The following is a 14399-nucleotide window of genomic DNA, read 5'->3' on the forward strand; positions in this document are numbered from 1 at the left end:
TAAAAAATATACATATGTGTGGATGCATGTGCCACCTCTGTGGCAATGGAGCAGTCCCACTCAGCATCAACATGCCCATGCAGCAGGGGCCTCTGTGTGACGACTGCCATGATGAACTGCCTCTTTGTTGTTGTTGTTGTGGTTGTTTTTTAGACAGAGCCTTTCTCTGTCACCCAGGCTGGAGTTCAGTGGCATGATCTTGGCTCACTGCAACCTCCGTCTCCTGGATTCAAACAATTCTTGTGCCTCAGTCTCCAGAATAGCTGGGATTACAGGTGTGTGCCACTACACCTAGCTAATTTTTGTATTTTTAGTTGAGATGGGGTTTCACCATGTTGGTCAGGCTGGTCTCGAACTCCCGACCTCTGGTGATCTGCCACCTTGGCCTCCCGAAGTGCTGGGATTACAGGTGTGAGCCACCGCGCCCAGCCGGAACTGCCTCTTTAGGTCCCTTTCTTTCTGCATCTACTCCCAGGTTCGGTCGCATGCATAATTTATACCAAGGGGCTTCTTAAACCAGTTTCTTCCTGGCAGAGTAGCAGAGGAGGGACAAGTTCTGGCACTCAGTTCCTGGTGGACATGGCAGCTCAACACAAGTATAGGGCAGTGCAAAATGAACACTACGGAAGATGAAAATCACTGGTGTCCTTTGTCTCATGGCTTCAGCTGTGCACCTCGCATTGTGGCCCATAAGCAGAAAGGTGCTTTTTTCTCTATTTGCAGGGTGATCCCTGCCCATATTTGGATTTTTTTAAAAAAGGAAACATTAAAGTCTTTAGGATCATTAACTCCCACTTAAGAGATAGACCAAATAAGCCTCTGCCTCAATAATCAAAGGACATTAAATGTTTCGAGGACGTCCTGATCTAGGTTCATTGTTTGGTTTATTCTTTTATTCTTTTTTGTTTTTTTGGTATTAGTTAGAAAATCACTATGTTGGGCTTATTCTGAAAGGAAATATAGTATAATGGAGTAAGAATATGGATTCTGGCACTGGAAGCCCTGAGCTCCAATCCTAGTGAGGCCACTTATAGTTATGTGACCTCAAACATACTACTTATCTCTCAGGGCTTCTGTTTTCTGATCTGTAAAAGGAGGAGAGGATTGCTGTGAGGAGTACCTAAGAGAATACATGTTAAAAACTAAGAACAGTGCCTGGCACAGAGGAAGAACTCCAAACACATTAATGTGCATCTTCCTATTTCTGATGCCAGCAGTCAGAGGTCACTTGACATCTGTGATACTGTCATCTTGCACATGCCTTTTGGAAAGGAGGCTCAGCTTTCTGAAAATGGGGAGCTTTCTAAATATGGCCTGTTACTTCCAACCTATCCAACACATAAACACAAACACTTAGATGCACCCATGTGTATATTTTCAAATGTCCACATGTCATGGAAATTGAAGACTTTTATCAATATTATGGATTTTTTTTTTTTTTTTTTCAGACAGGGTCTTGCTCTGTCACCCAGGCTGGAGTGCAGTGGCACAATCTCAGCTCCCTGCAACCTCTGCCTCCTGGGTTCAAGTGATTCTTGTGCCTCAGCCACCTGAGTAGCGGGGATTACAGGTGTGCACCGCCACGCCTGGCTAACTTTTTGTACTTTTAGTAGAGATGGGGTTTCGCCACATTGGTCAGGCTGGCGAACTCCTGACCTCAAGTGATCCCCACCCACCTCAGCCTCCCAAAGTGCTGGGATTATAGGCATGAGCCACCACACCCCACTGATATTATGGACTTTTTAATGAATAAATACCTATTTATAAACAGATTAGAGATGAAATTTCATAGTTTAAAAATACAGGATAAACTGTCAGGCATGCAGCAAACTTTCAGGAAGTTTGATGCCTTTCTACATCTGCAACCAGAAACTAGTAGTGGGATGAGTTAGGGAGTAGGTAACTGGTGAACTGGACACTGTTAGTTTTAGTGCAGCACTTTGGTGAAGGCAGCTCCTGCCTGCACAAAGGCCATCTTCCAGTGGTTGCCAGTGAATGAATCTCCCTTCCAGCCTCCTTTTCCTTGGCTGTGGACCGTTGTGTGTCTTGCCTTCCTTCCCTTCAGAGTGAGGTTCCCCGAGGGATGCTGGAGGGAGGGAGGAGCTACCTTGAGGTGAGAGTGTGTCCCTGCCCGCGTCCACTGGGAGATGCACCGTTAACTCCCGTGGCGTTTCTAAGGACACAGGCTTTAGGGGCGGTTTCCACACAGGCCTGGCTTCTTCGCTTCTTTCTGGTTCTGACTTAGGGTGTGGAGCACCTAGGAGACAAAGAGGAGGCTGAGTTGTAGCAGAGGTCTGTTGTTTTTGCCTAATGTCTCTTCTTTTGGGGACCTATGCCTTCCTTGCTCACACCATGTGGTTTGGTTGGAGCAGTGTCCATTTGCTGATTCCAGAGAGGGGCATGGAACTGCAGCCTGGCATGGGAGTACCTCATTGCCTTTGCCAGAGAGATTGGTTCCGAGGTGGGCACATGACCCTAGTCCGGTCAATCACGGGTGATTTCTGCGCTTTGCAAGAGCTTTTAAGAGGCATATCCTTTCTATAGAGGTTAACAGGAAGGAGATTGGCAGGGAATTGCAGGAAGACATCTTTATCACCTCATGGTAAGAGCCTGCTTGAGAGGAAAGGCTAACAGAGTTGAGAGACAAGTACTGCGCACATATTTTCCGAGGCCTGGATTCAGCTGCTCCTGCAGTTACCTGATTCTTGCATGAACCAATTCCTTCCTTCCTTCCTTCCTTCCTTCCTTCCTTCCTTCCTTCCTTCCTTCCTTCCTTCCTTCCTTCCTTCCTTCCTTCCTTCCCTCCCTCCCTCCCTCCCTCCCTCCCTCCCTCCCTCCCTCCTTCCTTCCTTCCTTCCTTCCTTCCTTCCTTCCTTCCTTTCTTTTCATCCTCTCCCCTCCCTTCGCTTCCCTCTTTCCTTCCTCCTTCCTTCCTCCTTCCTTCCCTCTCTCCCTCCCTCCCTTCCCTTCTTCCCTTCTTTCCTTCCTTTCTTTCCTTCCTTCATTTCTTCCCTTCCTTCCTTCTTTCCTTTTCCTTCTTTCCCTCTCTCCCTTTCTTCCTTCCTTCTGTCTTTCCTTCCTTTTTCCCCTTTCCTTTCTTTTAGCTTAACACATTTTGAATTAGGCTTCTGATGCTTTTAAAGGAGGGTCCTCATGACATGTAAATGAGGGAAGAAATCCATGAATTCACTTTCTTTGTACCCGATTCCTATGTTGCATTGTCAGTGTGTTGGCAAGCTCGGTGCATCTGGTTTTAAGAATCTGGTTCATGATGGCCTGGTGGTTTTCCTCACCTTCCTATCAGGGTCATCATGGAAAATAATAAGATCGAACCCAATCTTGTGAATAGTCTTGTCTCTCTTTTTATTAAGTGTGTGTGTGTGTGTATATATATATATATATATATATATTTATTTATTTATTATTATTATACTTTAAGTTCTAGGGTACATGTGCACAACATGCACATTTGTTACATATGTATACATGTGCCCCATGTTGGTATGCTGCACCCCTTAACTCGTCTTTCACATTAGGTATATCTCCTAATGCTATCCCTCCCCTCTCCCCTCACCCCATGACAGGCCCTGGTATGTGGTGTTCCCTACCCTGTGTCCAAATGCTCTCATTGTTCAATTCCCACCTATGAGTGAGAACATACGGTGTTTGGTTTTCTGTCCTTGCGATAGTTTGCTCAGAATGATGGTTTCCAGCTTCATCCATGTCCCTACAAAGGACATGAACTCATCCTTTTTTTATGGCTGCATAGTATTCCATGGTGTATATGTGCCACATTTTCTTTTTCTTTTTCTTTTTTTTTTTTTGAGACGGAGTCTCGCTCTGTCACCCAGGCTGGAGTGCTGTGGCTGGATCTCAGCTCACTGCAAGCTCCACCTCCTGGGTTTACGCCATTCTCCTACCTCAGCCTCCCAAGTAGCTGGGACTACAGACGCCCGCCACCTCACCCGGCTAATTTTTTGTATTTTTTAGTAGAGACGGGGTTTCACCGTGTTAGCCAGGATGGTCTCGATCTCCTGACCTCGTGATCCGCCTGTCTTGGCCTCCCAAAGTGCTGGGATTACAGGCTTGAGCCACTGCGCCCGGCCTTATGTGCCACATTTTCTTAATCCAGTCTATCATTGATAAACATCTGGGTTGGTTCCAAGTCTTTGCTATTGTGAATAGTGCCGCAATAAACATATGTGTGCATGTGTCTTTATAGCAGCATGATTTATAATCCTTTGGGTATATACCCAGTAATGGGATGGCTGGGTCAAATGGTATTTCTAGTTCTAGATCCTTGAGGAATCGCCACACTGTCTTCCACAATGGTTGAACTAGTTTACAGTCCCACCAACAGTGTAAAAGTGTTCCTATTTCTCCACATCTCTCCAGCACCTGTTGTTTCCTGACTTTTTAATGATCGCCATTCTAACTGGTGTGAGATGGTATCTCATTGTGGTTTTGCTTTGCATTTCTCTGATGGCCGGTGATGATGAGCATTTTTTTCATGTGTCTGTTGGCTACATAAATGTCTTCTTTTGAGAAATGTCTGTTCATATTCTTCGCCCACTTTTTGATGGGGTTGTTTGATTTTTTCTTGTAAATTTGTTTAAGTTCTTTGTAGATTCTGGATATTAGCCCTTTGTCAGATGGGTAGATTGCAAAAATTTTCTCCCATTCTCTAGGTTGCCTGTTCACTCTGATGGTAGTTTCTTTGCTGTGCAGAAGCTCTTTAGTTTAATTAGATCCCATTTCTCAATTTTGGCTTTTGTTGCCATTGCTTTTGGTGTTTTAGACATGAAGTCCTTGCCCATGCCTATGGCCTGAATGGTATTGCCTAGGTTTTCTTCTAGGGTTTTTATGGTTTTAGATCTGACATTTAAGTCTTTAATCCATCTTGAATTAATTTTTGTTTAAGGTATAAGGAAGGGATCCAGTTTCAGCTTTCTACATATGGCTAGCCAGTTTTCCCAGCACCATTTATTAACTAGGGAATCCTTTCCCCATTTCTTGTTTTTGTCAGGTTTGTCAAAGATCAGATGGTTGTAGATGTGTGGTATTATTTCTGAGGGCTCTGTTCTGTTCCATTGGTCTATATCTCTGTTTTGGTACCAGTACCATGCTGTTTTGGTTACTGTAGCCTTGTAGTATGGTTTGAAGTCAGGTAGTGTGATGCCTCCAGCTTTGCTCTTTTGGCTTAGGATTGTCTTGGCAATGCGGGCTGTTTTTCGGTTCCATATGAACTTTAAAGTAGTTTTTTCCAATTCTGTGAAGAAAGTCATTGGTAGCTTGATGGGGATGGCATTGAATCCATAAATTACCTTGGTCAGTATGGCCATTTTCATGATATTGATTCTTCCTATCCATGAGCATGGAAAGTTCTTCCATTTGTTTGTGTCCTCTTTTATTTTGTTGAGCAGTGGTTTGTAATTCTCCTTGAAGAGGTCCTTTACATCCCTTGTAAGTTGGATTCCTAAGTATTTTATTTTCTTTGAAGCAATTGTGAATGTGAGTTCACTCATGATTTGGCTCTCTGTTTGTCTGTTATTGGTGTATAGGAATGCTTGTGATTTTTGCACATCGATTTTGTATCCTGAGACTTTGCTGAAGCTGCTTATCAGTTTAAGAAGATTTGGGGCTGAGATGATGGGGTTTTCTAAATATACAATCATGTCATCTGCAAACAGGGACAATATCACTTCCTCTTTTCCTAGTTGAATAGCCTTTCTTTCTCCTGCCTCATTGGCGTGGCCAGAACTTCCAACACTATGTTGAATAGGAGTGGTGAGAGAGGGTGTCCCTGTCTTGTGCCAGTTTTCAAAAAACTGGAATGCTTCCAGTTTTTGCCCATGTAGTATGATATTGGCTGTGGGTTTGTCATAAATAGCTCTTATTGTTTTGAGATATGTCCCATCAATACCTAATTTATTGAGAGGTTTTAGCATGAAGGGTTGTTGAATTTTGTCGAAGGCCTTTTCTGAATCTGTTGAGATAATCATGTGGTTTTTGTCTTTGGTTCTGTTTATATGATGGATTACATTTATTGATTTGCATATGTTGAACCAGCCTTGCATCCCAGGGATGAAGCCAACTTCATCATGGTGGATAAGCTTTTTGATGTGCTGCTGGATTCGGTTTGCCAGTATTTTATTGAGGATTTTTGCATTGATGTTCATCAGAGATACTGGTCTAAAATTCTCTTTTTTTGTTGTGTCTCTACCAAGCTTTGGTATCAGGATGATGCTGGCCTCATAAAATGAGTTAGGGAGGATTTCCTCTTTTTCTATTGATTGGAATAGTTTCAGAAGGAATGGCACCAGCTACTCTTTGTACCTCTGGTAGAATTCGGCTATGAATCCGTCTGGTCTTGGACTTTTTTGGTTGGTAGGCTCTTAATTATTGCCTCAATTTCAGAGCCTGTCATTGGTCTATTCAGGAATTCAACTTCTTCCTGGTTTAGTCTTAGGAGGGTGAATGTGTCCAGGAATTTATCCATTTCTTCTAGATTTTCTAGTTTATTTGCATAGAGGTGTTTATAGTATTCTCTGATGGTAGGTTGTATTTCTGTGGGATTGGTGGTAATATCCCCTTTATCATTTTTTACTGCATCTATTTGATTCTTCTTTCTTTTCTTCTTTATTAGTTTTGCTAGTGGTCTATCTATTTTGTTGATCTTTTCAAAAAACCAGCTTCTGGATTCATTGATTTTTTGAAGGGTTTTTTTGTGTCTCTATCTCCTTCAGTTCTGCTCTGATCTTAGTTATTTCTTCTGCTAGCTTTTGAATGTGTCTGCTCTTGCTTCTCTAGTTCTTTTAATTGTGATGTTAGGATGTCAATTTTAGATCTTTCCTGCTTTCTCTTGTGGGCATTTAGTGCTATAAATTTCCCTCTACACATTGCTTTAAATGTGTCTCAAAGATTCTGGTATGTTGTGTCTTTGTTCTCATTGGTTGCAAAGAACATCTTTATTTCTGTCTTCATTTCATTATGTACCCAGTAGTCATTCAGGAGCAGGTTGTTCAGTTTCTATGTGGTTGAGTGGTTTTGAGTGAGTTTCTTAATCCTGAATTCTAGTTTGATTGCACTATGGTCTGAGAGACAGTTTGTTATAATTTCTGTTGTTTTACGTTTGCTGCGGAGTGCTTTACTTCCAACTATGTGGTCAATTCTGGAATAATTGTGATGTGGTGCTGAGAAGAATGTATATTCTGTTGATTTGGGATAGAGAGTTCTGTAGATGTCTATTAGGTCTGCTTGGTTCAGAGCTGAGTTCAATTCCTGAATATCCTGGTTAACTTTTTGTCTTGTGGATCTAATGTTGACAGTGGGGTGTTAAAGTCTCCTATTATTATTTTGTGGGAATCTAAGTCTCTTTGTAGGTCTCTAAGGACTTGCTTTACGAATCTGGGTGCTCCTGTATTGGGTGCATATATATTTAGGATAGTTAGCACTTCTTGTTGAATTGATCCCTTTACCATTATGTAATGACCCTCTTTGTCTCTTCTGATCTTTGTTGGTTTAAAGTCTGTTTTATCAGAGACTAGGATTGCAACGCCTGCTTTTTTTTGTTTTCCATTTGCTTGGTAGATCTTCCTCCATCCCTTTATTTTGAGCCTATGTGTGTCTCTGCATGTGAGATGTGTCTCCTGAATACAGCACACTGATGGGTCTTGACTCTTTATCCAATTTGCCAGTCTGTGTCTTTTAATTGGGGCATTTAGCCCATTTACATTTAAGGTTAATATTGTTATGTGTGAATTTGATCCTTTCATTATGACGTTAGCTGGTTATTTTGCTCGTTAGTTGATACAGTTTCTTCCTAGCATTGATGGTCTTTACAATTTGGCATGTTTTTGCAGTGGTTGGTACTGGTTGTTCCTTTCCATGTTTTGTGCTTTCTTCAGGAGCTCTTGTAAGGCAGGCCTGCTGGTGACAAAATCTCTCAGCATTTGCTTGTCTGTAAAGGATTTTATTTCTCCTTCACTTATGAAGCTTAGTTTGGCTGGGTATGAAATTCTGGGTTGAAATTTTTTTTTTTTTTTTTTTTTTTGAGACGGGGTCTCTCTCTGTCGCCCCAGGCAGGAGTGCAGTGGCTGGATCTCAGCCCACTGCAAGCTCTGCCTCCCGGGTTCACACCATTCTCCTGCCTCAGCCTCCCGTGTAGCTGGGACTACAGGCACCCGCCACCTCGCTGGCTAGTTTTTTGTATTTTTTAGTAGAGACGGGGTTTCACCTTGTTAGCCAGGATGGTCTCGATCTCCTGACCTCGTGATCCGCCCATCTCGGCCTCCCAAAGTGCTGGGATTACAGGCTTGAGCCACCGAGCCTGGCCAAAAATTTAAGAATATTGAATATTTGCCCCCACTTTCTTCTGGCTTGTAGAGTTTCTGCCGAGAGATCTGCTGGTAGTCTGATAGGCTTCTCTTTGTGGGTAACCCAACCTTTCTCTCTGGCTGCCCTTAACATTTTTTCCTTCATTTCAACTTTGGTGAATCTGACAATTATGTGTCTTGGAGTTGCTCTTCTTGAGGAGTATCTTTGTGGCATTCTCTGCATTTCGAATTTGAATATTGGCCTGGCTTGCTAGGTTGGGGAAGTTCTCCTGGATAATATCCTGCAGAGTGTTTTCCAACTTGGTTCCATTCTCTCCGTCACTTTCAGGTACACCAATCAGACATAGATTTGGTCTTTTCACATAGTCCCATATTTCTTGGAGGCTTTATTCATTTCTTTTTACTCTTTTTTCTCTAAACTTCTCTTCTTGCTTCATTTCATTCATTTGATCTTCAGTCACTCATACCCTTTCTTCCAGTTGATCAAATTGGCTACTGAAGCTTGTGCATGCATCACGCAGTGCTCGTGCCATGGTTTTCAGCTCCATCAGGTCATTTAAAGTCTTCTCTACACTGTTTATTCTAGTTAGCCATTCATCCAATCTTTTTTCCAAGGTTTTTAGCTTCTTTGCAATGGGTTCGAACATCCTTCTTCAGCTCGGAGAAGTTTGTTGTTAACGATCTTCTGAAGCCTTCTTCTCTCAACTTGTCAAAGTCATTTTCCATCCAGCTTTGTTCCATTGCTGGCGAGGAGCTGCATTCCTCAGTTGGAAATGCAGAAATCACCCATCTTCTGTGTCGCTCATGCTGGGAACTGTAGACTGGAGCTGTTCCTATTTGGCCATTTGGAACCTCCCAAGTATATCTTTTCATTCTGATGTTTTGACATCTGAGACCTGACTGTCCCTCCGAGGGCTGGCCAATTCCTAGAGACAGTAAATGACTCACCTGGGAACATACCTGTCATATGCACCCCCACCAACCCAGAGTTCCTAACCCCCAACAACCTCCTTTATCAAACTCATACATTCCCAGGCTACCCTCTGCCTGCTGTAATTATCAGAGGACCAGTACCAGACAGCAAGGGACAGCCCCTATGCCAGAGAGCTGGCAGAATTACTCAAACTAGACAATTCTAAATCTGCTTAGATTGCTTACTCTGCCTTGCCTGTATTCCTTTATGAAAACCACAATACGGCCTCTTGCCTGTGCTCCCTGCCTTCTGCCTCCTGGAGGTTTGTGCGCCCCCGTGTGGCCCTGCATGGTGTGGCATGCCTCCTCCTCTTGGGAACTGTGAGTAACAAACGATCTTTTCATTGCCAGCTGTCTCCTGATCTGTTGGCCTCACCACACCTGAATAAGAAGATCTGCATTTTAAAACACTGTGTTGTTGATTTTTTTTTTTTTTTAGGGAGCTGAGCAATTTTTTTGGCAAGGTAAAATCCACATATAGTGAATTGCACAGATCTTAAGTGTACAGTTCAATGAGTTTTGACACACCCATAATCCATACAACCAACCCAGAGTGAGAACATTTTCATCACCCAAGAAAGTTCCTTCATATCCCCTTCAATTGGTCTTTTAAGCTCCACTGTTTGGCATTCTTTCCAGTGAGAAGTCCAAACAGTCTTAGAACAAAATGGCTGCCTGTGTGATTCTCAGGAGTCAAACTCTCTAAAAAGCCAGTGGCAGTCTCAGCTGAAGTTTCTAGAAAACTCAGAACTAGGACTCCTGTCAAAACTAGGAAACCTTTTGCCCCAAAGGGCCCGGAGAAGTCCCGGAGCAAGAAATGTGTCTTAAACAAGAGTACTATGGAATGAAAGGAAAGTCAGAAAGAGTTTTTCCTTGTGATACAGGGTGAGACGTCACTCAGAGGCTTCCCCTAAAAAGCCCACATCACCAGTTGGAATTGATCTCCCTTGCTCATATTCTCTTAGAACTTTGCTTAGAAGCACATAATCTCTGTCCTGGCAAAGATTATAGAGGTCATCCCTTACAAAATAACCTAATTCAAAAATCAGGAAAATGACTTTTTGGATGAACTTTTATCTTTCTTTTATAAAATGGAGATGCAAAGATTCAAGTGTCATTTTTACTTTGGCTGCCAGGAAACTCAGCTAAATCCAGTACTTACATCAAACCATGAATTCATCTCAGATGTCTGATAACATCTATTTCTCTACTCCTTTTACCTAGTTTTTTTTTTTTTTCCAATTTCAATTTTAGTTGTCTTGTTTTATACATTGATTTTTTTGTAAGCTGCCTGAAAAGTTCTTGCCCTTTTATAACACCTATGGTGCACTGGACTTATTTACGTATATACCTGTCTTCCTTTCTCTTCCACAGCTTAACAAAATGCATTGCTTAATGAAGGGTATAATAAATATGTTAAAAATCCAATTGAATATGATCAGAAGAGATCTTCTTCTAGATTTTACCCTTTTTCCTTCTTTAAAAAATATTCTCTGAAGGGGATGACCATAGGGAAGGTCAGCCATGATGTAGGAGCAGGTAGAATTGGCAGGACCCTCTCCCCCCAACCATCCCAGGCTCTCCCTCAGGAGCGCCCATGCACCTGGGACCTACCTCTTCTGTGGGCTTTCTCTTTTGGCGGGTGTTGGATGTGGTAATGAATCTCCACTGGGAAGATGAAGAGCTCTGTTGGGGGCTCATTGGCTTTAAATTGACTCTTCAGGGGCTCCAAGACTCTGGGTGGTTCTTCTGAGATAGGAGGTAATTTCAAAGCCTTTGGTGCCTGGAGAAAATTTAAAAACAAAACGAACATGGCAGGTGTCCAAACCCTGCTGCTTGCAGGGGCAAACGATACTGTCTCTTATTGTATCTCTTGCACCCGGAGCTGCTGAGAGAGGTAAGCTAATCCAGCTGGGAGCCGGTATCTGACTTCAGTGGTACCACTTGGTGTCCTGGGATCCAGAATATGCCCCTGTTAATCCTGCCTGTGATTCCTCTGAGAATTATAAACATGCTCAGTTTAAGAGCCTTTGAGAGGATATATAGTCTTTCTTTTTCTTGCAGCTGGAAGAACTGAGCCAGACTAATATGACATATCTGAGATCTCTTTGAACTGATTGGGAGAAATCTCAGCATATGTTGTTAAGGGAAAAAGCAAAGTACAGAACATTGTTTGAGCAAGCTTTCCACTAAGAAGGGGCAGGAAATAGCATTTGTGATTGCTGACCTTATCTATGCTAAGCCACAGTTTCTTCCTCTGTAAAATAAGAGTAATCATACTATCTACATCATAAGGTTGTTGTAAGAATTAAATGAGCTAATATACACAATTATAATAGTGTTTGAAACTAGGGTTATTTCCATATTTCTTTGAGAGTAGACTCTCTTCTCATTAGCATTTATCTAGCCACTAGCAGAAAAAATGGGAGCTTTTTCATGCTTGTGTAATATGAACATAGCTGAAAAAGAATCATTATGTGGCAGAATCAGCAACTGATTTTGTCCAGTTTTTTTCTGTCCCCCAAAAAGTGTGTGTGTGTGCGTGTATGTGTATGTGTATGTGTATGTGTATGTGCATGTGTATGTGTATGTGTGTGTGTATATGAGAGATTCACTGGGGGTAGTAGAGCCTCCTGTTTCTAATTATTCAGAGGTTGCTGAAAATTTCTCCTTTTAGTTTGCAACTTTTAACATAGGAACTTGGCTCTGTGAAATGTATACATGTGCTGGTTTCAGGAGTTCAGTTTCATAGGAGGAAAAAGAAAAGCATTAGGCTTGCTGTTTGCTCCTGGTCCAAAGAAATCTGGGAAGTCAGACACCCTTCTAGTGTCTCCTTTTTAGTACTCAAAAAGAAAAAAAAAGATCAGAAGCATACATAAGCAACCTGTGTATTTAGAGTTGATTGAGGAAGGAAATTCAACCAAATCTTTGCAGGGTAATATTTATAATTTCGAGACATTAAGCAAATGATAAACCAAACACACGCACATAGGATCTTTATGTTCCTGGAGACCTTCACTGTCCAGGTGCCGGCTGCCCACACCAACTGCCCTGTTTTGAATACTGACCGTGTGCATTTTGTTTGACAAGGTTTGCATTGAGAAATCAATGTGGACACTCAAATGATTTGTGTGAGGTATGGCTGACAAGCCAGGATTTAATTTCTTTACCCTAATTAAAAATTTACACAGAGTTTTAGTATGGTGGAAAATATTGCTTTGCTCTGTGAAACCACATACATGGGCGGAGGGAACAGACTCCTTTCCTCTCGGCCTGGCTCAGTTCTGAGCGGACCCAGGAGCAAAGTTGAGGGCTTTCCTTAGGCCTGTGGTGAGCCTGGCAGGTCAGGCCTGCTGTTCACTCCTGCACCAAAGGAACCTGGGAAGACAGAAGCCCTTCTGGTGTGGATGGAAAGGTTTAGATCAACTCAGACACAGGAAATCTGAGAAAATCTTGAACAGACTGTAAACAACCTCCCTCACTGGCAGCAGGACCACCTGGAGTGCCCATGGCTGCTTGAGGAACACTTCAGATGACACGAATCCCTACAATTAATCAACATCGCTGTAGATCACAGTCAGATACAATGTACTTTCCTAAAAGTGCTTCATCTTTTCTACCAGCCCTGTAAGGTGGACGTTATTATCTGTATACACAGATAATATATATAATAAAGTCACTGTGCTCAGAGTGTGTGAGTGACCTGCTCATGTTCCCATGGCTACTCCGGGCAGAACATCCTGGGGCCCTTGCTTGTCCCCATTCATCACTGGTGCTTCCAAACACTGAAGAAAGGCCCACATAGAACTGCAAGGCAGGACCAGACCAGAGACAGCCAAGGGCATCTCTAATAAAGAAGGTGTATTTGGCTCCCAAAGGAGGTGGATAGACTTGCAAAATTTCCCCTACATTTTCAAAGGCGATAGACCCTCAGTGGAGCCAAACTGTTGCTGGATTCAAGATCTCCAGCATTTTGAATCTGAAGTGGGTTTACTGCTTACAAACTCAAATTCTGTCCTTTAAAACGTTTACAGATAATCCCTTGCCCCTTAAGAAATCAAAGAATTCTGTCGCTGTCAGGGAGTGTGGTAATAACACATGCTTTAAGGTAGAATTGGTGGCAGCTGAAATTCCTTGCCCTTCACAATTTTCAATCTTTAGTAAATTACTACAGTTCTATTCCAGCTCCACCTGGTCAGCTCAGACGCTAGAGATGCCAGTTCTCTTCTGAGACACCTTCTGAGTCACCTTATTTCTAGATTGGGATTAATCTCTCTCTCTTCCCTCCTCTCTCTCTCTTTCTCCTGCGTGCACAAACATACATATACACACAACCTTTTCCTTCTTCACTTCCCCAGGGGTGATTATTCCGGAGCCAGTGGCAGATGCTACAGGTGGGAAGAGGCATCTTTCAGCAGGAAGCGCCTGTAACAAGTGGCCGCTTCTGGCCTTGTGGAGTTTCACATTCCTTTGTTTATCTTTAAAAACAGGATGAGAATGAGAATATATTAATTGCAGGTATGGGGATGAACAGTTGAGTTTTGACCTTTATCATATTGTGGTTAATGGGGAGAAAGGCAGGGAGTGTGCTTGGGCGCTGGGACAGCCCCAGCCTTGCGGGAGGGAGGTTCAGAGAGCCCTAGTCTCCTGATCTGCGTTGAGGTCTTGCTGGCTGAGTCAGGCGGTAAAGAGAACGATAACGATAATAATTAATATTTATTGAGCTCTAAATATGGGGAAAGAGTTATGTAGATATTTCATGTACATTAACTCAATTTACACAATAGACTTACGGGGTTATCATTATCCCCATTCTACAGATGAGAAAACTGAGCATCAGCAATATTGGTTAATATGCCCAAGATCACAGCTGTAAGTGGGGGTAACTTGAGCCCAGAAAGTGTGATTTCCGAATGCATGCAGCTAAGCACTAGACAAAGAGGCACCCGCCAGAGTCTCATTCCCATGTCCAGCTAGATTCTGGCTTTTATTTTCTAAGGTGAGTGGCACAAGGAAGTGATGTTTGGCATGCTTCAGTGTCCTTATATGAACTCTGCATGACTGGGTTTACCCAGATCAGTGAGCAAGACA

General features: G+C 42.6%; 1 protein-coding gene and 1 long non-coding RNA gene across 3 annotated transcripts in view; one reads left to right on the forward strand and one right to left on the reverse strand.

Moving 5' to 3' along the window:
- The window catches only part of KIAA2012 (KIAA2012 ortholog), a 139823-nt gene that overhangs the window by 96882 nt on the left and 28542 nt on the right, over positions 1-14399 (reverse strand). For both annotated transcript variants that reach the window (XM_050750808.1, XM_050750807.1), the window contains exons 7-9: positions 13644-13786; positions 10923-11091; positions 2108-2257 (exon numbers count right to left, since the gene is read on the reverse strand). In XM_050750808.1, the coding sequence (XP_050606765.1) occupies positions 2108-2257; positions 10923-11091; positions 13644-13786 (462 nt within the window). The remainder of the gene's footprint in view (positions 1-2107; positions 2258-10922; positions 11092-13643; positions 13787-14399) is intronic.
- The window catches only part of LOC126932213 (uncharacterized), a 54172-nt gene that overhangs the window by 19562 nt on the left and 20211 nt on the right, over positions 1-14399 (forward strand). The window lies entirely within an intron of this gene.

The sequence above is a fragment of the Macaca thibetana genome, chromosome 12, assembly GCF_024542745.1.
Source record: "Macaca thibetana thibetana isolate TM-01 chromosome 12, ASM2454274v1, whole genome shotgun sequence".
Lineage (NCBI taxonomy): Eukaryota > Metazoa > Chordata > Mammalia > Primates > Cercopithecidae > Macaca > Macaca thibetana.